At 38.0% G+C, this 26484-nt stretch overlaps 3 protein-coding genes and 1 long non-coding RNA gene across 4 annotated transcripts in view; all 4 read right to left on the bottom strand.

Annotated features, from left to right (window-relative positions):
* Positions 1-93: 93 nt before the first annotated feature.
* LOC113463721 lies at positions 94-845 on the bottom strand. The gene is made up of 2 exons (XR_003388475.2): positions 497-845; positions 94-391 (listed from the first exon to the last, which is right to left on the bottom strand). It is a non-coding gene; the product is annotated as an uncharacterized LOC113463721 (long non-coding RNA).
* A 1004-nt stretch (positions 846-1849) lies between these two features.
* LOC103721872 (stem-specific protein TSJT1-like) lies at positions 1850-6131 on the bottom strand. The gene is made up of 4 exons (XM_039115170.1): positions 5902-6131; positions 3507-3744; positions 2682-2802; positions 1850-2191 (listed from the first exon to the last, which is right to left on the bottom strand). Exons 1-4 carry the CDS (start codon positions 6096-6098, stop codon positions 1953-1955), a joined length of 795 nt encoding a protein of 264 aa, XP_038971098.1. The 5' UTR covers positions 6099-6131; the 3' UTR covers positions 1850-1952.
* Positions 6132-7602: 1471 nt separating this feature from the next.
* LOC103721861 (MLO-like protein 14) lies at positions 7603-19551 on the bottom strand. The gene is made up of 16 exons (XM_039115169.1): positions 19093-19551; positions 18743-19060; positions 17055-17112; positions 16613-16854; positions 16270-16386; positions 14263-14323; positions 12056-12150; positions 11764-11838; positions 10957-11042; positions 10213-10262; positions 9976-10016; positions 9718-9882; positions 9554-9589; positions 9274-9341; positions 9078-9138; positions 7603-8305 (listed from the first exon to the last, which is right to left on the bottom strand). Exons 2-16 carry the CDS (start codon positions 18866-18868, stop codon positions 7901-7903), a joined length of 1686 nt encoding a protein of 561 aa, XP_038971097.1. The 5' UTR covers positions 18869-19060; positions 19093-19551; the 3' UTR covers positions 7603-7900.
* Positions 19552-22111: 2560 nt separating this feature from the next.
* LOC103721871 overlaps positions 22112-26484 on the bottom strand; it is a 37373-nt gene continuing 33000 nt past the window's right edge. The window contains exons 19-21 of the mRNA XM_039115229.1: positions 25891-26415; positions 24057-24518; positions 22112-22522 (exon numbers count right to left, since the gene is read on the bottom strand). Coding sequence (XP_038971157.1) covers positions 22214-22522; positions 24057-24518; positions 25891-26415 — 1296 coding nt within the window. The 3' untranslated portion in view covers positions 22112-22213. The remainder of the gene's footprint in view (positions 22523-24056; positions 24519-25890; positions 26416-26484) is intronic.

The raw sequence follows: 26484 nt of genomic DNA, 5'->3' as shown, positions 1-26484 counted from the left end.
GAATTGTGCATACGCCATCCTCAAAATAAACTATTGGACAGGCTAGCTGGGACCCACCAGCTTGCATGAATTTGAAGCTACAGATGTTCAGTATTTATATTTCATAGGAATTTAGAAACATTGATGATATAATTATTGCATCGCATCAGTTCATAAGACACTTAGGGCAGATAATATATTTCTGCCTGCATTGATGAGACAAATTTTTTTGCATGACCCTGGAAAGAGCAAACATAATCTTTCTAGATAATTGAAAGAAAAATCAAGGCCCTCGATAAAATGAAGATAATAGCTGCTGTTATTTCTAACATTGTTGGTGCTCTTAATAAGCATCGACAGAGATTAATCTGACCAATGAAAGAAAGAGAGACTAGCAGCACTGCAGAGCCCCCTGAAAGAGAGATAATGGATCCACCCCAAAAAAGATAATAAACAGATCAAAGGAAATAATGGAGGCTGATATTAATAGAATCAATCAAGATAGGTGGATGTTTACATGACCAGAACCTTCAAAATAAATGCAGGAAGGGAGAGCTCTAGCGAACAATGCAGAAGGCCATCAGTTGGAGTGCTTTTGGACCTTTTTCCAGCCCATCTTGCATGTCTTCCCCACCACCTTCTTTGCCTTCTTCAGGAAACGCTTGAACTCCTTGGACTTGAGATAAAGCTTCACCTCCCTCGCCTTCTCCTTCACCTTCCTCTCCAAGTCCCCCATGCCGACCAACAAAATAGACGGAGAACAGGAGAAGATAGGGTCAGGGTGAGGGGCTCTGCTTCCCCTCTCCTCTCCCTTCCTCTTCTTCTCGTCCTCCTCCTCCGTGGCCTTTCCCGTCGTGAGAGATCTCGTATATTTATTACTCTATATATAGGAGGCCATAGATGATCCACCACCTCTAGATTTCCATCCTCTACGGGGTTGTTTGGTGTCTTTGGAACACCGTAACGAGTGGTGGAGTTGGATTGAATTGAATTGGAACAGGGTGTAAGTAGAGCTACTTGGTCCAATCCACCAATCTAACCAGCTTAGTCACCACCTTAAAAAAGCTATTAGCCGTTGCAGCCACAGCTTTCGCACAGGAATGCTGGTTAGGCCGCATATCATGCACCGAGAATCTCCGTAAGATACTACGACTCTATAACGTTTGGCTACGTAATCTTGTGGGCCTCAGCGTGTGGTTGATGGCTAGTGCTGCATGAGATCATCAAATTGTGAGCATCGAAACTATCTCGATGTTATCGGTAATGTTGATCTTTATTGTCGTTAGATGCTCGCTGTTGTCTCTACTCTGTTTAATAACCTATCTCTTTGCAATATATGAACCAGCTGACGTTTATAATCTAGACCTTCTTGGTTCTATCTTGAATTAGAAAGGATCCCAACACTACAGAAAAAATTACCTTTGCTGACTGACGACGTTAGATAGAAGCATTGGTAATTTTGGCTTCGGCACCAAAATTTGCCGTAGTTGCAACTATTCCATCTCAAAGTTAAAGACAGCCATTAGATATCAGCCACTTATCATGTGATGTACGTGCCTTCTAAGAAAAAAGAAGGGTTGGAAAGCATGAACCCTGTAGCTTCATCATCTTACTAGTCTGGCGTCGCATGCCCAATTCTAAAACTTTTCTCTTTGATACGTAAAAGTGTTAGCCAATGCATGATGGTGCTCCCAAGTTATTCTATTGCGATTTTCCCATCCTCTCTCTCTCTCTCTCTCTCTCTCTCTCTCTCTCGCATGCTCGAAGGGATGTTCGATCAAATTAATTTGCATGCAAGAGCAGATATGAAATCATTAGCTAAATATTCTACTCATGATGAACTAGCTGAGGCATGAAAGTAACCATGATATATGAAATAAAACTGTGCGCTTTATTATCACTTCTCAGTACTTAATATATTTGTTCTCACTGGCACACAAGTGTTATTCTCTTCTACTCCCACACTCTCCATGTCATTCACCCCATCCAAATCCGAGTGGCTCCTCAATGTCATCTTCTCTGGTATTGCATGCATCACTCCAGTTCGATTCACTGCCAACACGAGGAATATTGCCAGGTCGCCGATACCACCGATCCACCACGAAGACGATACCAGGTGCACAAAGTTCCTCCATCGTGCACCTAATCGCCTTCACCTTGTGCAGGGGTTGCTCGAAGCTAACCAGCCCAGTAGTATTCATATAGAAGCACCCTGCATAAATTCCCATATAATGGAATGAGAACTTCCAGTTACTCATTTGCTAATAAGTATGTGAGTTGAATAAAATACAGCGGCAAATCTTGTTTTGTACTTTTGTTGGCAAAGCAAAACCTCAGGATGTTTTAAGAACGAAGATTTTTTTGATTTTTTAGAGAAAATTCTTTAATAAAGATGGAATAATTGCTATAATATGCATAATAAGTGAAGAAAATCAACAGAAAAGCTTTTTTTTGACAAAAGAATATAATTATGACATATGATAAAATTGTTGAAAGGTGTTGCCTATTCTATTGTTGCATATATGTATGCTTGTATCATATACATGACAAAAAGAAATTATATATAAGACATCTCAAGTTCGCATGGTTTTTGTAGAATCTATGAAAATATCACAATGTTTTCGAGCACACTAGCTAGAGATATTTGTCTCCAATCCAATTTTAACTCGACGGATGATTGAAGTTTAGACAAATGGATTTACCTGCAGGGAAAAAAGTGCTTGATCTCCCACACATATCCAGTATAACTTGATAGTCATCCGAGAATGCAAGCGACCCATCCAATACCTTACCCCATGCAAAGTTCAAGTCGCTATCACGGTCCTTAGCATGCGCAAAAGAGGATATTAGGCAAAGCATCATAAATCATGATATTGAAATATCTTCGGTGCCAAGCTTCATCCTTTCCTTCAGAAATTTGGTACTAAATTTTGGAGAAAGGTTAGTGCAATTGATGGTGAGCATAGTTACAAGTCCGACATCATCCTCTAATGCATTTAGGGAAAAACATATCAAATTTGAAAGAAAAAAAAAACATAAATTTTTCAAAAGTTTCGAAAGAATTTGAAGAACATTAACATATATTTGGTTGAAAAGTCAAGAAAAAGTACGAGTAAGAGAAATGAAATCATATGAATTGCATATTCTATATGCTCGATAAAAACTTCAATTTATACGATATAATCCATATTTTGATAATTTTTCCATCCAGGTAACTGTCTAAGTAAAAATATTCTTCTTGCAAAATTTTGTTAAGCCCTGAAATAATGAATTTTACCTAATTAATTATCCTATATTTTATCTATAGAAAATCATATATATCCTAGTTTATCTTTTAGATGTTATCATGAATTATATATTAAGCTATGATAAAAATATCGTCATTCCATGAATTTAGAGATTTCTCATTTGCTCAAAGATATATATAAATATATATATCACAATCTTCCTTCCTCACTTTCTTAAGAGCTAGACATATTTAATCAGAAAGTGTTACCATGTAACATATCTTTTGCAGGCAAACTTACTCTTGCTGCAAAGATGGTTCCATTTTTCAGATCAAACAGCACAAACATAAACTTTCCACTGAAGTCCTTGATGACTTGATCAGGAGGGTAAGGTGCTCGGTCTCGTAGAACTTTGTATGCTTCAATAACTAGCATAGCTTCCGTTGTGCTCCGGCCGAGGCCGTAGTGTCGACGGAGCTCACCAAGGTTGTTGAAAGATCCGGCAAAGAGACAATATATGTCGTCCACAACCGCTGACCTGGTTGCAGTACTTAAAGAAATGGAGATCTCTAAAAATATTATTGAGAAAAGAGGAACAAACAGCAAAGTAAGAAAAAGCCACCAAGAAAAGTTTAGACTTCAGAGAACTCCATCTCTCTAACCTAACCTAAATAATAAAAAAAATAGGGTTTTTTTTTTCTTTTTCTAAGTTTTTGAAACCATTCCTTAAACACCTAAGATGTATCCTCTAGATTTTATTTTTCCTCTTCCTCATATGTACGTTGATGTATGTTTCCACCGCGCACCAAAAAAGGATCAAGTTGATAGGTTATTTGGTATCTGTCTACCTGTTTATATTAGTACTAGCATATATATATAATTGCCATCAATTGTGATCCAAATCATGTAATTTTGATCTTAGTAAACTGTCTTTTTATGATGATCATCTACTTCTTGATTTCATTTGCAATTTGCAAAGGATGTTAACAGGTTAGCTTTCATATGTTAGCAAACAATATCCAACCAAACTAATTTAAATGGCCAACTATTATAGTTCAAGGGAGCAAATTATCTTATCTGAGGTATGATACTAGAAATTTTCAAAATTCTAGTATAATTCTTTTTTGAGAAAATTTTAGTATAATTTACGATACTATGGCCAATATATATAAATAAATACAAATTTTGAGTTCTAAATCTAAGTCCTATCCAATATCAAGTAACTGCACCAACTAAGCTCTTTGATTCTTTATCACTATAATAGTTACGATATCGGACTATAATTTAAATTTATTCTTATTTTTTAAGAGGACTAGTCCGAAAAATTTAAGCTACATATCCACACTAATTGAATTAAGTGAAAAATACCAAACCAACAAAACTGTCAACCAAAATGTCATAACCAATCTATTTATTCTATTTCTTTTAACTTGGCTTTGGCAATGCCTCTATTTTCTCTCTCTTTTGTTCTCCTCTAAATGCTATTACCAATATGTAGCTTAACAAAATTGAAATTCAAACGTAAGAATCAATGTGCTCATATATTATTTATTAGCAGTATCTTGCCTTGTTCGAGTCTCTCCTAATTTCATCTGTACATATCCAAAATTATGGAAATTTATGTTTTTATTTTTGGTCTTTTGGACACTGTTCAACGTGTCAGTCCGCATAATTGCTGCGTCGGTGTTTGACCATAATTTTTGTCAGTTTGCACGATTGCCACGTCCAATCGAGTTAAAAAAAAACGCCTGCATCACAGGTGCAGGTGCCACTTTGGGCATATATGATGACGAGATGGGGATTGGAAGTATTACCCGAACGAAACATGCTAAGAAATTTATGGGGGAAATTATGCGTGAAAGGGGTAACGATTATGATTTGGATGTAGAAATTGGATACATATGATGAAAAAAAAGATGCGGAAAACGTTCAGGCACTATTGAAAACTAATAGCTTTTCTGAACATTAATTTCTTGTTTTGATACGGATTAAATGATTTCTTTCTAAAATTTGAGAAAATTAATCAACCATATGTTCCACATATTTCAAGATCACTTTTGATGGGTTAAAATCAACCATACTATGCCAAGAGAATTTTGGTCTACTGCTACACCCATCTTCTTGCGACATTTGCTCGGAAGAGGTTTTGATTTCCAGCCCTAAAGATGGCATTTGGCTGCATTGCTTCATGATAAAAAAGGAAAAAATCATAAACCTTATAATGTTAAAAAAACTCCATTGGATTATCATGTGTTGTAAGCATGTTTTCCAATATATGTTTGTAAAAACCTAACTCAAAACTTCATCCAAAATAGCCAGTCAAAATGTATTTTTGATTTTTTAATCTTATATAACTACTCATTAATTATCGTTCCTTAGTTCTGTATAAGTACCTAATATCTTCCATATCCGCTCGAATTTTCGCATATTTTATGCTGAGTTTGCTCTAATATCATTTGTGATATCTCAAGATCTCATCTAAAATAGTTAGCTGAAAGATATTTTTTAAATTTATTAGTCGTGTATAAATATTCAAAAAAAATTGACGAATAATCGATACGGGACTAAAGACACTCTCCGCCTTTGCAAGGGACAGACGCAAAGGTACTCAGGGGAGAAAAAGAGAATAAAAAGATAGAGCTAGAGAATCAAAAAAACCATTGAAGAAGAAATATATAGAGAGAGAGAGAGAGACCTGGGATGCTGGGTGTTATCCATGCAGTGAGAGATGGCCATGAAGCTACCATTGGAGAAATTATAGATGACGGCATCGGGGAAGATGGCGTTGAAGAGCTGTTCTGCCTCGAAGCGGTCGAAGGGGACAGGCCACACAGGGCTCATGTCGAGCTCCGCCGGCGGCTTCGCCACTGATCTCTCGAACACCGCCAGCATCCTTCCTCCTTTCCACGACGATGCCTCCAAGGATGAGCAGGGGAAAGATGGCAGGATGGACTCGCTATTTGTCCTTCTTTATACAAGGAGACGATACTCATAATACTGCCGACGTAAGCTCTACACGGACACGTGTGATGTACGTAGTGACTCATCTGAACTGAATCCTTTGTCTTGTAATCAGAGAAAGACACACGGTTGTTCAAGGAGAAGCCTTTTTTTCGTGAGCAGCATTAAACAGTCTCAACTAAAGATCCATACTGGCAGTAGAGCTTGGTATCATTCGCGTTTTCCTTTTTCCATGAAGTTAGTTACTACTTACCCATGTATCATGTTTTGTCCACATTAAATGTGGAGAAAAGTGAGCCCATTGTTTGATGATATAGTTTAGGAAATTAGTCGCTGGCATATCATATCATGGGCCAACAATATTTGTATATATATATATATATATATATATATATATATATATATATATATGCCAACTTTTTAAAAATAAATCCATCGCACATAAACCATAACAATTTTCACATGAAGAGAATACATATTCTAATATATGAAATAAGATAAAAATTCTAATTATTTATGATAAATTACCCTAATACAAAGTATGGAACATGATAGTCCCAAAAAGATATAGAACCATAACTTCGGCAAAATGCCCTAGAGTCTCAATTCTCACTCGAACAACTGAGGAAAATAAAGTCGAACTTGCAAAATTACAGTAGAAAACTAGAGATTACAGGAAGAGGGGAAGAGCGGAAGGATTTTCTCTTCCGACGAGAAAAACGGATTAATAGTGGAAAAAATAAAAAACAGATTGCCGGTGGGTTAGAGAATCGGATTTAGGATTGGAAACAGGAAAAAAGAGAGAGGGTGGAAGACAAAGGGGTATTTTTGTCTCAAAAGTAAAGCTGGTTAAATATCGGCTAGACTGGTTGTTATAGAACTGGCCGACAGAGACTAAAAATTATAGTCTGGTCCAAGGATGGATCAACTATTAATTTTTCCTATATAATAACATAGAATTATTTAGTTGCTAGTATCAATATACTATAATTAATATATGGTTTCCCCGTGCATGCAATTGGAAAGTTTCTCTCACCACCGCAACTTCTTACATCATGGCAAACCCCACTGGGAAACCCGTTCCCTTCCGCTCTCCATTGTTGTTGTTGCTGCTTGAACTAGTGTTGCCGTCGAGCACCATAACCAAGAAAGTCATGAAATTAATAGTTAGTCCGCTGCCCCTATACCCTCACCATCGCAACTTGCATTCCTTTTGAACAAGATTAGCCTTTCCCACTGTTGAAACAATTACTGCAGTTCTGTATATCTTGTACATCTAACCAAGCATGCCACCCCTTGTGGTCTTCACAGTTCACCCTAATCAATAAGAACATAATTAAAGCCAAAATATTTTTTACTCTAGAACACAAGTCCTTGCTCTTAAGGATAATATCAACCGTACATTTCATGGTTCTTAATTTCAAGTACAATGAGGTTTACCGGTCTTGTGCTCCACATCCAGGCCTTTGATGGTAAAAGGCCGCAACGATGATGATGATGATGATGATATTCATGACAAGATAGAACACAGTTTGAGGTCAGGGATGTATGAGAAGGTTTAAAGATAAGAGATGTTCATTTTTTTTTTTGTTTCTCTCTTTTTACAAGAATTTAGTTTTAGTTTTAATTTCATTTGTTCATATACAAGTACAGAAAAATGGCGAGGGAAAGAGATTCAAGACCCAGAGTTATCAAAGATTCCTGCAACCGTCATCTTTACACGTGTATTCTATTCATCCCCTCCATATTGGCATAGAAGCTGACCGTGAAATCCCATGTCCTCGAAGGAGTGAAAGAGCTGGAGACGAGGGTTCAGACACTGAGGACCGGAGAAGAGGTGCTTCAGCACTGCTATAGTTAGAATGTCCATTACGAATTGTAGAGTGATTGCTGATGATGTCAGTAGTAGTTGTGGTAGATGATGGTTGCAACTCAATATTTATGTAAGAGTTAACAGAGGGATCCATAAGCAGCTCCTCGTCTTCTTCAATAGAGCACACCGTACTCGTTTCTGTATGAATTGTTGAATCACCAATGCCGCACCGGTGCTTCCTCCTCTTCCTTGCTTCCTTTCCCCATCCATGGATAGCCTCCCTGATTCTTTGCGGAATAAGTGCAGCTTTATAGTTTGAACCCATCTGGTTTGCAAAATGAAACTAGTCAGTAAAAAGAACTTGACCATATGGAAAATTCCAGCAATTCTCTCATCAAGACGATGGACAAGCACAAACAGTAAAAAGGAGTAGAAACTCAAATTGCTGTGTATTGAAATAAATCAAACATCTGGAAGATTCCACAGATATCTCTAGTTGAAATATCAACAAAGTAATGGCGGTAAAGAAATGAATATGTACGATGATTATCCCGTAAATAAGTATATACATATCTTATTCATGACCTATAATTAGTTAATCTTGCAAGAAATGTATAGAATCGGCTATTAAAATTGGATGGATAAAGCAGATATACAGGGCTTAAAGTTTTATGCATACATGAATATATTTATCAGGACTTGTTTATTTTATAGGCAGTTCTTGTTAGAGTCAGTACAGGCAGTTCATTGACGAGCGATAGCACCAGCAATGAATGTGAGATGAATGTGAAGAACTGCCAGATCTGTAATTTAATATGAGTACCTTGCCATTTCATGCAAAGCCAAACTACATACTCTCAACCGTTCCAATATTTTATCATGACATTCTCATCATACCATGATTCCTATCATTTTCCAAAACATCCCAGCATTTTGCTTTGCAATTCACACCCCTTTATTTGTTACCAAAAATGGAAATTTAAAAGTTTTGTGATTATACTGATTCAGCCGTCAGCGTTCTCATACAAATTCGTTTAACAGCTAAAGCAGTTAATGACCAGAACTGAAAAATTAACAAGCACTTTATGATTTAATACCTGTGTGACCAATCCATAGAGGGGCAGTGTGCTATAACTGCAGAGGAACTGCCCAGCAAACCTGAACAGAAAAAGAGCTTTAGCCAGTGATAAAATCAATCATCCGAGAACTTTGGATTACTTGTTGAAGATTTCACATCAAACCGATTTCAACTATTATAAAATATTAATATTACTGCTTTCAGCAATAGCGTACCCCAAGATAAGGCGTGCATAGACCAGAAAATGGTTCCTGATGAAGCAGGAATTATATCCAAATTGCCACTGTCCATAAATAAGATAACACAATCAGCTTCATGCAGACATAAGCTCCAATGTAGGCAGTGTGCAAAATCAAGCTTGTCATGTTATCTGTCCCAACAAGAGTTCTAAAACCAGCTATCTATATGGAGTAGTCAATGAGGTATAACATATTCCAAGTGGAAGCATCTGATGTGTTGGAAGAAAAAAAATGAAGAGAGGGCCAAGAAATGTACCCAAAACCAGAAGAATGAAGCCAACTCAAAGGCATTCTGCAGACATGAACAATTCAAAAACAATTTTTTTAAGTAATACTGTCTACTTCGCATTTGCATGTCAAAAGGCTGGAAGAGATGACTTCCACGTATAATAACCTTTTCAAGTGCAAAGAAAAACTAACCTGGAAAAGAATGAAATGGATTAGAGATAATAAGAGTTCTGGCTTCTTAAACCAGAAAAGATCATCTCGAGGTTTTAATCTAGCCCCAAATCCACTCAAGCCAGCATTCTCCAATGCCAGGGTTGCAATGACATGCTGTAACTTTGCACCAACCAGAAGTACAATCTGCACAAGCAGACAGGTATATATCAGAATCGTGCATTAAATTTGAAATTCTGCTTAATCAATAGATAGAAAACACTGCAATCCAGTACTCACAGTGACAGGAATGATGGCTATCCAGAAATAAAGATTAACTCCTGCAATGTGAGTGGTTTTTGTCACAATAAGCAACCACAAAACTAAGGTGAGTGCCAAAATGAAATTGAGCTTTCAAAAAGTAAAAAAAAAAAGAAGAAAAAACATTTTTCTTTATATTTGGAGATTATGAACCTCGTGGCACCAGAGAAGGAAAAAATGTTCGGCAAAATGTGTCATAAGTAGAACACAACTAACCCTTTACATTGAATAACATGAAAGCAACAACGAAACCCCAAAGTGGTGCACTGCAAGAGCAAGAAAATAAGGAGGAAAAAAACAAATTATTAATTGACAATTGGTAGTTTATGAAGGAAGCTGATAATTCAATACAATACTGAAACAATGTATTTGACTTTCTACACATGATTCCAAGTTTTGTTAGAGACGACCAATTAAAAAAAGATCAACAAGAAATATACTGATTAAAAAAACAACTAGCCAGGAAAGAATATGTGCAAAACTTAATGGATCCAGGTCCCAAAATCATGCGTGAACAATCGAGAAATATGTCTATAATTTTAATGATCCTAGTCCAAAGTCAGCTAAATCAACTGTTAATCAGGATCTGAAATGTAATAATTTATCTTTTCTTTTTTTACAAAAGTATAAACTGGCTGGCAGAATATTTAGATCATTCTCAGTTCAATGATGTAAAAGTTACTACTCTCAAGGATACCTCACACTCAAAATGGTCAAGTGCCATTTTGCAAAATTTACAATTTATTCATGGAAGAAAGATGAAGAATACCCAATATCCAGATTGGCTGTGGCTCTAATGGAAATGTTGGATGATTTTCAGAGGTAAACATAAAAAATTAAAGAAACTACAGATCCAATTATATGAATATGTGTTTTATGTGAACATCAATAGATGTACAAGAAAAGGTACTCAGACCAATTTTGTGTGAAATTGTAATATCTCAATAACTTATGACCTACCTCACACCAACGATCCTCTTAAACTCTTCTTCCATGGAGCGTACCATATAGCTATGAAAATCATATCTTGATGTAAGATGGTGGTTCTGCCATAAACAAATAAAGTATACTTTTAATATAGAAGATTAGACTTCAACAAGCCAAGCCCATCTTTAATATAGAAGATGGTGGTTCTGCCATAAGCAAATAAAGTATACATTTAATATAGAAGATTAGACTTGAACAAGCCAAGCTCATCCTTATCAGAAATGATGAAAGCTTCCATTTTCAGGATATGTGATATAAAGCTCTCTAGGCCAACTAACCAGGAGACTTGCCAAAGCATAATAAAATCTTGAAGCTTTTCTTCTCTTTTTCTATATTTTCTTTGGCTTATAATGGATATAGTTCAGTAAATGAATAGGGAAGAGATTTTCTATTACCTTAGCTGAAACAGTAAATATTTAAAAGGAATTACATGACCAAAAGTAACATCAAAGATTTCCAAATGAGCACATTATTACCAAAAGATATGCTTAAGTAGAAAGAAGCACATAATAAAATTTCACGGAGCAAAACTAAGAAATGTATAAGATATGCTTGAGTCCTATTCCAAGATTGGTGCAACCTCAATCTCAATCTCATGGAAAATAATTAAGGGAACAGCAGAGACCAGTTTGCCTTAGAAGCTTCTCTTTATTGTTAGAATAAAAAGAGCACGAGTATAGATAAAGTATTGAAAATCTGATATGCAAAATTTACTTCCTAAATGTACAGAAGACTATAAAACTGCCACCAAGCATCTTCACTAGTTAGAAGATGGCTTACCAATATAAAACCTCTACGGAGGGTAAGGTAGTCTGCTCGTACAACAGATTGTCCAAACTGGCGGAAAAAACAGGTCTGCACAGAAAACATGATAAATCAAACTCTCATTACCACTGTTACTTGCAAACAGTAAATTTGAAAGATAAACAATTTAAGCAACATTATGTGCCTAATATTTCTAAATTTGATTATTTTCTTCGGATCGATCTCTCTACTATATTACAGGACATTGTCTATGGCTTCTAAATCATCAAAGACTTTAAACTACCATCATGAACATAACTAAACCTACCATCCAAACGACAAAGTTATTTCTGCTCCAAGCACTTGACAAGTGAAACTTTACAAATGTTGACTGCCTTCTCATTGTCAATGTTCTGGTGATTTCTGTCAATACATAAACCAGAAGATAAAGATGATTGAAGAAAACAGAGGATTACAAAAATTGCTGCCAATGACCCTCCAAATTGTTTGTCTTCAGATGGAAGAAACAGAATTTTCCTAGTACTCCCAGGACATCAACTAGCAAAAAGCTCAAACAATGCCTTGATTACAAGAAAAATTCATTCAATTAGAAACTCCAGGCGATCGCCACTTGACAGTAGAAGCATTATGTCGAAGGAGATCTCCAAGAGCAAGTGAAAAAAGTAGCAGAATTGGTGGTTGAACCAGAGAACTGGCACAATATTCTGCGAGACAACCTTCCACCAACTGTAAGGCAACTAAACAATACTATCCATGCCATCCATATCAAAAGAAAATTTCCAAAGCACTCTTATGAGAATGGTAACCTCATTTCAGGCAATTTCAACCGGCCTGCAAGGTAGATATGGACTCTTGACCAAAAAAAAAAAATCAATGTGTCATGAAATAAATATGCATTTCATGATAAATAAATTATAATGTGATGCCAAAGCACCACACTTCCATTCTATGATCCCTGCACTTTGTAAGAGGGGGACTCAAATCAGAGGTAGACTTATTATTGTAGCAATTGCTTCTATAAGATCTGGCCATTTCTTCAAATGAGATAAACAGTCATTCTTAGTCCCAACAAAGAATGCTTGAAATAAAAGCTACAACCAATCAAAATGAGGACAAACTTCAGATAACTTTAATGGCTATTGCATCCACAAGAATTTTATCTAGTGAAAAAAGAACTTCAAGGATGGCGATTTGACACAGAAAGGTCCAATCAAGCACAGGGGGTGAGCATAGGGAAATACTCTCCAACTTTGTGCAATTTTTGGAGATATTTTAACCAAACATGATAATCTTAGATTTAGTGCCATGATGGAAGGTTTCACAAGGAAATCAAAATTACTTGAGAGAACAAATATGGACTCTTAGGTGGTGCCATTTGCAACAATATATTCTGACACATAAGCATGCAATATTTACAAGAGTTTTGCTTTCTTGACCGGAAACAGACTGTGACAAATGAAACGCATGTTTGTCAACCTACTTGCTGCAATAAGCATAAGGCCGAAGTAATATGCTAACACGTAATTAACTTCAACTAATTAAACTTTGTTCCAGCGTATGCCGAACCGGCCCGTACCGGTCCGGCCATCTACCGATACGCCGGAGCCGTTGAAACCGGTACAGGCCGGTTCCTCGCCGGAGATGAAGAAGACGAGGAGAAAAAGAGAGAGCGCGGGGAAGAGAGGGAGGGAGCCCACCTTCGGCCGCCATCGGAGAGCCGCGGAGGGGCGTCGAAGGCCGGTGGGGGGCGGGTTGCCGACTTCACTTAAAAATTCCCAAATTAAAAAAATTGGGGATTTTTAAGTGAAGTCGGCAACCGATTTGCCGACTTCACTTAAAATTCCTAAATTAAAAAACGCGGCCGCGGCCTCCGCAGTGCCCCCGCGGGTTCCCCCGTCCCCCTCCGGGCTCCGCCGCCCCCCACCAGCCTCCGACGCCCCTCCGCGGCTCTCCGATGGCGGCCAAAGGTGGGCTCCCTCCCTCTCTTCCCCGCGTTCTCTCTGGTTCTCTTCTTCTTCCCCGGTTCCGGCAGGGAAGAGCTTCCCGGTTCGTACCGCCCGGAGCACGGTACGAACTGGCCCGTACCGGTCCGGTAGGCAACCGGTACGCCTACCGGACCCGATACGGCGGACCTTGCTTTGTTCTATACAATCATCAACGGACTCATATATACAGTTAATGCTTCATCTGTTCAAGGTGTTTGATATAGTTAGCAAGACAAGACTATGAAGGATAAACCTAAATAGAAATGTAACATATGCTGTTCCTTCCTCTTACTCAGATATGTTGTCTAGAATTAAAATCAAAAAAAAGGCTCAAGATAATGCTAGCTTGCCTGCTAATGTAGATTATTAGTATGTTATGGCTGTGCTTTTTGTGCTTGTTACATCAAGTCACCATCTGCTAACTGATTTATTGAAAGTATCATAAATTACATTTTGAATATTATGACAGTTTTTTATTTTGTTAGAAGACTCTATCGCCAGTATTTTGGACACCATTAAAAATACTTACCAGAATATGAATCATGCTGATCTCGATGAGCCTCTTCTTCCCATTTTCTCCATGCATGTATCTGAGAATAACATAGAACATACCACTTTAGGCCCCTATACAAGTATTGATCTGAAATTGTAAAAGATGGCTGCAACTATGAAAATGTTTTCTTATAAGGAGATACTAAGAGCACTTCACTATTGCTCAATAAAATGATGGTAGCATGGTTTCAAAATCATAAGCTTGGTAAGGATCCTACACTTAGTCACACATGTACCCTAGCGAATGATGGAAGCTGCATCCATCGAATCTCAAGCAAGAAAGGATTGAAAATCAGACAGAAGTATAGATGAGTAGTATACATGAAATTAGCAAGTTGTTGGTATGTAGTTACATGCCATAGCTTAAAACATCCAAAGTCCAGGGCAAAAGATTTTGAATTAAAATAGTAGAGAAATGAAGTAGCAGCAGCGGTTGCACTGCTGCAAATTCAGTTGGGAATAGCTGCAGCTGCATTGCAATGAAGATTTTCATGTTGCACGTATCTCGTTCCTTATGAAAGACCAGAATAAATTAATACTGAACCTAAGCTACCAACCAATTACCAATATTTGCTGAATTGACCCAAACTCCCATACCGAACTGAGCCGATGTGAAATCTGGATGGTTCGACTTATAAAAAGCCTCGTCCCTTCTTTCAGCTACTTCAACTGCTCTTGCTCTCTCTCTCTCTCCTCTCTTTGATATTAACCGATGCCGACCGATGCTGTTATTCTCGATCGATGCCATGGAGGCCCTCACCAACATCTCCAACCCCAATCGACAGTTAGGGGTTTGGGGCTTCTGGCTACCGCCACCGACAAGACAAGCCCCTCTCTTTCCCCCCTCCTCCTCCCTCCCTCTCCTTCTCCTTTTCCCCTCTCTCTGTAAGCCCCACATTCTCTCTCCCTCCCTCCCTCTCCCTCTCTCCCTCTCTCTCGCTTCCTTCGTCTCCTCCATTGCCCTCAAACAATGTCGAAGACAATGCCATCACCCTCAATCGATGCCAACACTTGCGCCTCTACCTCTGTGCACTTCTCTCCCCTCCCCCTCCCTCTCCCTCTATCTCCCCTTCATCTTCTCTCTCTCCCCCCTCTGGTTTCCTCCTTCTAGGGTTAGGGTCAGGATTAGAGTTTCTTCCTCTCTCCTCTCCACTTCTCTTGATCTTTCATCTCTAGTACACCTTGGCTCAGTACGATACATATTGGTATTGTACCGAAACAATCGCCAGGCGGTACAAGCCTTGACACTAGTTTGGCAAACCTTGCCATCAATCATTCCACTACTACAAGATGCATAGCAAGACATACCGGTGAATGTTGCAAGACCGCAAGAGAAATAAATTGCAAAAAACACCAACAAGTGACAACTGAAAAAAGAGGGGGAAGAAAAGAAGAAAAAAATCGTTCAGTTCCCCCAAGTTAAGTTGGGTATGAAGATTGATACACATGTAAGTAAACTGTAATATCAAAAATATAAATTCATTTCTGCACATTTTCATCTTTGTGTGTAAAAATATGGGTGGTGAGATCATAAGGTTATAGAACCCCCACTAATCTTTAACAAGAATTTTGCTCATCCACAACCTAATCTAGAGTCTACTTTTTGAACATAGACATGCATAAGAATGAACATATTCATGTCATGAATTTGTAAACAAAGTCTCCTGTAATCATAGGATCATCTTTTTTTGACCTAGAGATGTAGACATTGGCCTGGTTGCCTTATCATAGAATCATCTTTCTCTGTGTACATCATTCTCTGGAGGCTCATGCCACCAACTACATGACTTATGAAGCTAGAGAATAGGATAAAAGGAAAAAGGAATGCTTGGTTTAGGAAATATAAAAGGAAATATATGTGGATAGAAAATGTATGCAAGTAATAGACAAAAAAACCTTTTTATCATCTGATTTAAAGATGCTACATTTTAGACTGCCAAATTTTGTTGAATGTGGTAATCAAAAAGACATCTTAATTGCAAACCTTAATAATAGCCAGCAACATTGTTAAGCAGCTGTAGGATACATGAGTTATGGCCATGACAAATATAAACCGGTGAAGCTGTTCCAGACCCTCATACGATACAAATGGCTCATGACCCTGCACAGTGGATTTTCTTTTTTAATTTTTGATATGTAATAAAGATGGCTCAAAAGCATGAGTAACCAAAATAATTGAAGCTTAGTGCCTGCAGGCTTCTAAGTAGAACAAATTCAAACCGTAACTATGAACGGTGATGTTTTTAATGACATAAGAAACAAACAAGTTATAGAATTTGATCTGTAACTGATAAGATCTTGATAATTTAATAGATTTAATCACGTGCCTCTGTACATGTCTTCTGATTGTCTTCAGACAGTGTCCTCTTAACTGAATGGTGAAGAACAAAGGCCATTAGTCTCCTGTGATATTGGGGTGAGTCATTCTCTGCATCTTTGGCATCCTTGACCTCATCTCTGGCGCATGGAGAAAAATTACCATCATAGAACTTTGAGTCAATGCAAATATTTGAAATTGTTCTTGAGGTGGCCGTCAGAAGCAGTGATATAAAGCCTAATAGCATTAGTTCTGCAGCACAGGAGATGAATGTGTCAGACAATAAAGCCTTGTGATAATAAGAAGAGCATGCACTAACTGGCAAATATGTAAGGGGCAGGGAGAATTGCAGCTTTATATAGTTGCAATTGTTTCTCGTTGATTAATTGAAGTGAATAAGATTCATTTGTCAGGAAACCTGAAGGATCCTCTGCTGAGTAAAAACTGCATACCTCCTTTCATTTTCTCCAATGCTTCAAAAAGTGGGTGCCTATGGGTTTTCCTCAACCACTATGAAAAAAAATGACACACCGTTAGCTTTTCCTTGAACAAAATGGAGGCGGCCTGGAGAAAATGATTTTCTAGTCCAATGCTATGATAGTAATAGGTTGAGAAAGCACCATCATTTAAGTGTACCTTAATTAAGGTATATTGCACTGGTGATTGGTCTTATAATTCAAATTAGAGGCAAAGAATAAACAAAATGATTGGTAGAACAAGATGGTTCTTTTCATCATAATTCAAATTAGCTAGCATGCCCATGTTGTATTGCAGTGATTTTGAGTTCTTCTAAATGAAAATATCCTTGGGCCATAAGGAAAGAAAATCTTGAAATCCAACATACCAAACCCCAGAAAATGTAATACATCACTGTAGCATTCTTACCTCTGATCCACTAAATAATAACTAAAGTAGAGAAGCCTAAACAATAACTAAGAAATACCAGAATGCGACTGTGAGACATTTATTCCGTAATAGAATGCAACATAAAAATGAGGAGGATGTATAATATCATGTAGAAACAGAATAATGTTTGAGCTATTCCTTGAAGTTAATTTTTTTTTTTGACTTTTTGGTGGAAAAAAAAAACCTCTATTGGGATAAACGAAAAAATAGAGCATCCCAAGTTTGGACCTAGCAAAAGAGAAAATTAGAAATTTTCTTCCAGGAAAATGTAATTTGAAACAAAATAAACAAGACAAAGAATCAGTTATACCATCATTTACTCCATCAGAACCAACAAATCCTGCGTTGTATTTGAAGATAAAAAATTTGAAAGATCTTTGGAAGAAAGAGATTTTCATAGATATTGCAACAGGTGAGGGGAAGAAATTCAAACCTGGGGAACAGAAAGACATCTCAGATCTTTGTTCTCAGATCAGGAAATCAAGATTGAGGAAGGTTATTCCAATAATTCAATTGTAAAGAGGAAAGAACTATTGTGAAAATCTAGCATTCTATAGTGAAAATCTAGCATTTTTTTGCAATAAAGCAGTGAGTTGAACCTTCAATTCCCCTCCTCAAAAAAAGGAAAAAATGAAAAGAAAAAAAAAGAGAGAAGGAAATCTAGCAACCAGCTCTTTTTCTGAAAGGAAAGGAGCATTACTTCAAATTCCATACCAACAGAAGCTACCTCACTTTTGGATGTAATAAAACTACTAACATACTCAAGTTGGTCTGGAACTTCAACACATCTGAACTACGCTGCTACGAGCGGTCAGGCATTGGGCTATTCCATACCTCTCCTCACCCTGTCCTGTTCTTGGCCAGACCAATGGAATCCCACTAATCATCAAGAGCACCAACGCAACTGAAGGCCGTCCAAGAAGAACCAAGTGACCTCTAGAAAAGCAAACCTTGAGGAACTACCAAAGAGATCTAAATTCCCCTACCATCCCATGAAGCAAAAACTCTGATTAAAAAAAAAAAAAACACGTCCCAGAAGTAACATGTAAAGACATTTTCCCTGTTCCTATTTCAATAACCAAGGAAAATCCCACATAAAACATTAAAATTGCTGGAAAAACCATTAACCCAAGCATTTTTATTTTTTTTGGCTAGAATTAGCCCAAGCATTCAAGAAAGAAAAATTATCGAAGCAACAGAATAATTCACAAAGCAAGACTAGTGAACCACTTACATTGCTTAGGCGATGAATGGATCTTTCCACAAGCAAAGAAACTGCAACAAAGATTGTCAACACGGCGGCCACCGACCATGTGGGGGTCAGTGCCAGTGACCGCATTTCTTCAGATTGTTCCACCATTTAGATATCTAATTACTGTAGGGCCTCTTAGGCATTAAACAGCAGCTCTACAATACCAAGCAAGACTCAGTATCCCTCTTCTCCTTTTCCCCTCACTAGCCTCCTACCAAACTAGCTTAAGAAGGCCCTCTACCTTCTAATATCTCAAAAACCTAAAACCGCAGCTAAGAAAAAGAAAAGCATGCATCCAAAATCGCAACTTTTTGTTGAATTTTTCCCGCAAAATCACAACACTATTAGACGCCGCAGCTGAACCCACACCAAAAGTCGCAACTTTCACCTATTTTTACGGAAAATCATAAATATTAACAAATTCCCAGACAAAAAAAGCCCCTCCTACGGGAGAACTACAGGACGAACAAGAAGAGCCCAAAAACTCTTCTCTGAGACCGCCATTGCCCAAAAGAGCTCTCTCCGCGTCTCGACGAAGGACCACTGAAAAACCGCAGCCAAGACAATGGAGATCCCAAGAACTCAACTTGGGCTCACACCAGGTCTCACTCTCTAGGACAAGGAGTCGACGACAAAAAGAAAGTCATTATAATTTAGTATTTGCCAAAGGTGCCTCTGGGATTCGCATGGCAGGAGTGTCCCTGGGTTATTATAATTTAATTTGGGCAGTATTCAACTTCCATGAGAAAAAGCCTTGCCGACCCAAATGATCCTAGATCACGGCAGAAGTCAGATGTGGTCTGAATCTTGTTTGCTGTCTCAAGGTCTTCAGGTATCATTAATTAAATCTTATTGTTAACTCTAGCTTTGCAAAATCCAAATTTGCAGCCTGGAGCCAGAGATACTGAGGGTCTAGGCCACCAACTTGCATTGCTAAGATACAGCTGCATCGCATGTTAATAACCATTGTAGAATGTTTGGATAATGTCGTTATATATGTGGTGGACAAAGCAATCCATGGATAATGGATTAATTAGAGCATTTTGTCTTGTCTCGCAATAATTTAGGAAATTCTGTTTCATGACTCTTGAAAGTGTTTCATTTCTTCCAGAATTTGCTATTCGCAATTGAATCGAACAGTTTAATGCATGTCATAACTACCATACCTTGGTATGAATCTGATCAACCACATGATTTAGAATGGATAGTTGGTTGGCCGATATCTAAATCACTTGCATAATTGGTAATGCAACAATAGAGCTAAGATACAAATAAATTTCATCGAAACTCTCAGGCAAGCACCTAAATGCTCCATGCTGCCTTTGGCAAAACCACAATGTATTAACTTATAGACTACGTGTGTTTTCTCATGCAATTGACGTAGACGTGTTCATATCTATTTCAAGTGAGATCACAGTCATAGCCCTTTCTTTTCTAGGTGTTCTAAGGTGTTCTCCTTTATATTCCTTATATTAGCTTAGCACATCTGACAATAGAAGGCTAGCTGTTATCTAAGATGGGCACTCTCAGCCCGGGCCAGTGTGCATGGTATAAAAGGAAGTACCATGTTTCTTTGGTTTGGTTGGTGTGGAAAGCTGGCTGGTATTCATATGGCTGCAACGTCACTATCGTGCCCTCTCTCTCTTTCTTCTTCTTTCTTTTTCTTTCTTTTTTTTTTATTTATTTATTTTGTACAACAACAGCTCACATCCAACGAATATAAATGCAGCCAACAAAATCAGAAAACAAAAAACTGTCCAGGATTTTTGGCAATGACTTCCTATCGTGTTCTCTCTTCCCAAATTGTGTGGGCAATGATTTATTTTTGTAAGAATATATATATAAAAAAGCTACTTGTCACGCCTAACGGAATCGTCATTCATATAATTTAGTTTGGACACGTACCTCATCCTTGGTGGACACCAGCGGAGAGCGGCCATGTGAAACCTGAGACTTTCTTGACATCGGCGAGCTCATATTTTGATTCGCGAATGGGTGCATTTGATGGCGGACAATTTTGGTAGGGATAAAATTAGATGGGAAGGAGGGAAACAGAAGGCTGAAAAAAGCCAACCTTTTCGGTAAGTGTTTCTCGAACTTAGTTTGCCTGTTTGATCCCTATCTTTTGAATAGCAAGAGAAAGGAAGGGTGGCAATCTTTAACCTGTTTAACTTGATTCAGTCTACTATAGACTGATTTGGATTATCTATTTAATAAAATGGTCAGATTCGATGTCGGCTCAATTATTCAAAGCTCAAACTAAAATCTTGTTTCAGAAGAGGAGAGGTGCGACCACTAAGATCCAACATGTTAGCGGTATGCAAGGTAAGAGATAATGCACCATCTAATTCGAGACCATGACCAGCTCTTTTCCATCATTCATCCAACTAATTGCTTGTCCGCTAGGGGATGCACCCAAATTTCCTGCTCATCATATAATCTCTCATACAGGGAGCCAAACTGATGAGGCCCACCAAACTCGTGGGCATCAAGTCATGGCAGAATTTCATTGGCATGCAAAAAATAAGAAAACTATCTTAGCCTCCGATAGTTTCCTGGTCATATCAGGAGGCTTCTGTCCTGCAGTACTGTCGGTGAACCCTAATAGAATTTGGCCACCCTACCAACTAGTGCTCACAAAAATTGGGTCTGAAAACAACGTAACAGGCCCTGTTACACCGTGGAGGATCATTTTCAGCAGGCTGTCCTTTGGTATAGAGGTATCTTGCCAATTTAATATCTCTACTCTCCTCTTATTTGATCCAGACATAGCAAAGGACATTTCACCCTTTCTGCAAGGGACTTGAAGCTGTTCAGCTAAATTTCTGGCATCACTGCTGTGAAGTCCCGGAAGGCAACATCGTTCAGAAAGCTTCGTCGAGATATTAAAGTAATTGGTATCTTGACGCAATTGATAGGCTTCAGAATCATACAATGAAACAATGTTGCAAGAAAACCTGGAAGGAATAGGCAAGGAAAACGGCTGCCTATATCAGACCTGTAATTTTGGTTCCTGCTTTCAGCTTGCAAACAGCTAAAGCAAATGAAGGGCAAATTCTGGTAACTCATCACACAACAGGAGACTCTTTAGATCTATGATCTAGGGTTTGTAGATCATGAAAGTAGCTTAAAGGAAAAATATAGTAGAGATCATGGACCAACACCTCCACATTTTTTTTGTAGATCTCACATTTTTTTCAGATAGCTGGATATTTACCGAAAAACTTCTGATAATCAGCACTGGTGTTTATTACATACAATCATATTAGTGCAAATGTCATCAATGTGGTGCTATTCAGAAAATGTACCTTTGAAATGTTTCTATAGTTTTCGGTGTATTACTCTGGAAGCAGACCCAAAACCAATTCGTTTGAAAGTCATGGAGTTTAACATAGTTTTACCAAGACATGCATGATCATAAAAGCAAAAATATTTCAGCTAATAGAAAGCATTTTATTTTATATAAGCAATAGTACATCCATAGTTCATTGGGCCTTCTTCTTCAAATTTGGCAACACGAGGATGATTTCTGAGTATGTCAACAGCACATTTCTTAACAGCACCGGTGCCCACCCCATGAACAACAAAGAGAACCCCATAAGACCTGCATCCAGAAATGGCCATGTGAAGATGATGGGATGCTTCTTCAACTCGCATGCCTCGCAAATCAACTGTATTCTTTGATGTCCTCACGGCTGGCCCAAAAGAAACCTCATCCTTGTTTGCCCCCACAGAAGGTTCCTTGTAGTATCGTCCCTGATCCTGTAGCAGCTCGCATGCCAATAAAGTTAATAGAATGTCTCTAAACTTTGCCAGTCGGTAATTAATAAATACTTATTTCTGAGAAAACAGCGCAAGCAAGATACCTCCTACTATAAGTAGGAGAACATTCAGGGGCTTTTGACTAATACAAAGGAGAAACATATACTTATGTGCCGAATCAGACGCATGATATAAGAACATAAGGATAAATATTTCAAATAATGATCATTATTTTCTTAAAAAATACATATTAATTGGACAAAATAGATCATGGTTGAACCTAACTGGAAATGCAAATAAATTGTCGCACATAAATGCATGGACCGTACGTACCCAATTACAAAACCTATTATACTTGGACATAACTAGGGGATATATAGCACATATAACGTTGGACATAAACCGGTGAATTTTGGAAGGGAAGGGGAGAGTTTAATGAAGAAAATACTCTATTCTAGTTCTCTTGTTACATGCGAGCACCATATCCAAGTACATAGGCATCAAATGCTCTTTATTACGTATTTCCAATTTTCTGAACAAGCTTCATGCACAAAAAAAAAAAAAAAACAGTTTCACTAACATGATGACATACAGTAGTAAAAGAACGTTATGGATATGGAAAACATTAGAAAAGACACGATTTGAATGACGAAGTGTCAATGGCAGCACGATGACTGTTAACATGCCTCATACTAGTAGCCCTATAAAATAGTCCTGACATTGTCACCAAATAGACCAAATTCAAATCTGAAACATATGACAGAGCATGAACAGATATAAAGGTCCAGCTAGATGGCAAAGGGTAGAGAAATAAAATTAACAAATGGAAAGGTAGGCAAATTATAATCCCTATATGAAGTAACATGGTCCAAATTCTGTGCATACTCGTATCACATCTATGCGTGCATTTGCATGCAAGCTAAATGAGGATACCAGCGTGGCAATGCATTTAACTTCCAACTTAGCATATAAGAATGATGGCATTGATATAGGTCCCTGAGGTATAGAGAACAATTGTGTCTGCATATATGAAGCAATTGTTATTGTGAATCTGACGAGCATGAGTACATATGCAAGGAAATGTACATGAACACTGATAAATTTCTCTGTAGAAGCGTCTAAAATAGCAGTTGAGTGGATTAAACATAAAACAGAAGCTGCCTGGGAAGTTAGGGACATGGTCTCATCAATTAAAGGAATTTTCTGGTGCTAAAGGATTAAAAAATTGTTTGGAGGGATTATAATGGACCAGCTGATTATCTTGAATTGGCTGATGTGGAAGGAACCATGTACAAGAGACACAACAACGACTTTTGGTCATTATATTTATATCAAAGCAATCCTCTGGATTCAGGAGGGAAGATACAGGGAGGTTGGGGGGAACTCATTCACATAACTAAAGCACAACATTTTGAAGATTCATCTTTCTTCAAAAATGTCTATCTTAAAATGATTAACTATATTAAAAGGAAGGTATCTCGCAAAGCTAAAAGGATAAACCAGAAATAATTGAAGGACAGTTTTTCACACACACCTGCACTCTTAAGTGCGAAGCAGAATATTCTGTATCATCCATGCTACCTTCAACCAACTTCACGTCTGTTTTCTTCACACGTACCTTTATTTTTCCATACTGCACCATAGTAATGTCATCTTCTGCAGGTGCTTCAATAACAGTGGCCAACTTATTTCCTAACCCTTTAACATATACTTTATCTCCAATTTGTGGTATATATGAACTGTGACTGTCTGTTTTTCCAAATAGAGTATCATCACCTGGATGGTGAGCTGCAACAATGGAGGCAATAGCGGCCTCCGCTTCCCTCATCATTGATTTAAACTGATAAGGACTTGCATTTTTTAGTTGAGTTTCAAAGTTCTTGATTATGGAATCCATTTGAGACTTCACAGTCTTTAGTTCCTGTTGTACCCGTTGGGATTCTTTTGCCTTCAGAGCAGCCACGTGCTTATCAAGATCTTCAGCCTCAGAGCGAATCTATACGATCCAAGAAAGCAATATCAAGATTCAGAGTTACAGCATATTAGAGAAAGATGCAAATCTGTGCTTATTGCATTGCATCTTGTTGATACTTTGCAACTGAAAGCAACACCAAGACAGCAGCAAAATTTGAACCGAACATCTGGAAAGAAAAAAGAATGAGATTCAAAGCATGCATGGTGTCGCTCTTTAGTCCTTATTCATAACAATGTTCTAATGGTGTCTTGTATTTAGAAGTTGGGAAGGAATAGGGCCTCTCCATGGCCCTCTAGGACAGAAGACATAGGCACACAGGAGGGGGGTATCATAGAGAGGGATAGGAAGAGGGGGAGGGGTCGGCAGGGGGAGAAGGGGAAAAACAGGACTTGCAGAGGTCTATTTTACCCTCCCTCCATAAATGGGCTGGAGGAGTTCTAGTTGATGTGGGCCAGGCCGGGCCTGATATACTGGAAATCCTGTTTCCAATCCCACGGATTGGGGAGGATTATCCAAAAAAGTCCTTATATGGAAACTCCTATCCCCTTAGAATGCAAGAATTGAGCCAAGTGACACTTGAACTTCATGCATTGTAAAGACAAACTTAAAGAAATATAGCTGCCAACACCTTGTTGAGTTTGTCTGAATATGTTCTTTATCGGTACAATACTACAGTTTCCTTACAGTGAGATTTTACCAGATGTCAGAGCTCAATAGTGATGCAGCAGGAATTTTCTTTAAGATCGATTAGTTTTAGTGTTGGGAATACTACATGTAAAAAATTCTTCATATAGAGTCGAAGTTTTATTAGGAGACAGCATTTTTTGTAGGCCCAAGGCGACCTCTTTCTAATAATTTCTTTGTGCTCATCCACATAACTCATGTTTCACTCTTGTGATTAGCTCTCCTCCTGCTGAAAGCAACAGGCTAAAGGAGAAGATTTAACATAACCCACCCAATCTATTGATGAGAAAAGGTATAAGAAGAGAGCAAGAAAGAAAAAAGAAAAGAGGGGGAGTAAGAAAATTAACAGTTGAAAGAAACAAAAGGTGAATAAGCTAAAATTAAAATAGCTAAATTTGACAAAGGTGATCATCCAGCTAACAAATTGATCTTGTTGACATAATAAACCTGAGAAAGTGAACGCATCCATTGAATAGATATGATCATGTTTATGAAGATACCTCTTGTGCACATTGAAGATCCACTGATAATAAATATAAAACAGATGGAATGAAGCAATGACCCACCTTTTGGGAAACTTACCAATTAGAAGGGATGGAACCTACTCTAGCATTGGAGACGTACATAGGTAACTACCACATGGCTTCATTACCAAATGATCATTCATGAGTTTAATCAATTATTGTCTTAGCAAATGACAAGAAAATACCTCAAGATGTAACTTCTTAGCTTCTGAAAGAACGGATGCAGCTTCCTTTGATTGAGCCTCTAACAGGTTCCTTTCTTCCAACAATGACTGATAAAGCAAACCCTGCCGTTCCTTTTGTTTGTCAGGCACTAGCTTCTCAACCCATTCTTGTGCACGATCCAGCACCTTCTGATCAAAGCCAATTGACTTAGCAATACTCAAAGCATTGGAATTACCAGTACTTCCCCACAATATGCGATATGTTGGCTGCAAGCTTTCCACACAAAACTCCATAGCAGCATTTTCAAATTGAGAATTGTGATCCTTCAGACGGCTTAAGTCCGCATAATGGGTAGTCACAACGGCTAGATTAACACGACCAGCAAGGTGCTGCAAAATGCTGGTGGAAAGAGCCACACCTTCTGAAGGGTCGGTACCACTACCAATCTCATCAATGAGAACAAGTGAATCTTTTGAAACAACTTCTATTATCTTGCAGATGCGTGATATATGCCCACTAAAGGTTGAGAGATTATGCTCCAGTGTCTTCAATCCAGAAAATACGGTTTTCAGAAATAAATCCAAATTTGATCACCTAAAGATGCATATATCTTC

The sequence above is a fragment of the Phoenix dactylifera genome, chromosome 17, assembly GCF_009389715.1.
Source record: "Phoenix dactylifera cultivar Barhee BC4 chromosome 17, palm_55x_up_171113_PBpolish2nd_filt_p, whole genome shotgun sequence".
NCBI classification, from domain to species: domain Eukaryota; kingdom Viridiplantae; phylum Streptophyta; class Magnoliopsida; order Arecales; family Arecaceae; genus Phoenix; species Phoenix dactylifera.
This window is presented reverse-complemented; position numbering and strand designations above follow the sequence as displayed.

Excerpts from the sequence above, each read along its gene's own strand:
- LOC103721872 (XM_039115170.1), bottom strand. The coding sequence starts at position 6,098 with ATGCTGGCGGTGTTCGAGAGATCAGTGGCGAAGCCGCCGGCGGAGCTC. Across the intron at positions 2,803-3,506 it reads GAACCATCTTTGCAGCAAGA|GACCGTGATAGCGACTTGAA; the intron begins GTAAGTTTGCCT and ends GCGCATGCTAAG. Across the intron at positions 2,192-2,681 it reads AAGCACTTTTTTCCCTGCAG|GGTGCTTCTATATGAATACT; the intron begins GTAAATCCATTT and ends GAATTTATGCAG.
- LOC103721861 (XM_039115169.1), bottom strand. The coding sequence starts at position 18,868 with ATGGTGGAACAATCTGAAGAAATGCGGTCACTGGCACTGACCCCCACA. Across the intron at positions 16,387-16,612 it reads ATCAGAAGACATGTACAGAG|GGTCATGAGCCATTTGTATC; the intron begins GCACGTGATTAA and ends TCCACTGTGCAG. Across the intron at positions 10,017-10,212 it reads CATGTTATTCAATGTAAAGG|GAGTTAATCTTTATTTCTGG; the intron begins GTTAGTTGTGTT and ends CTCACATTGCAG.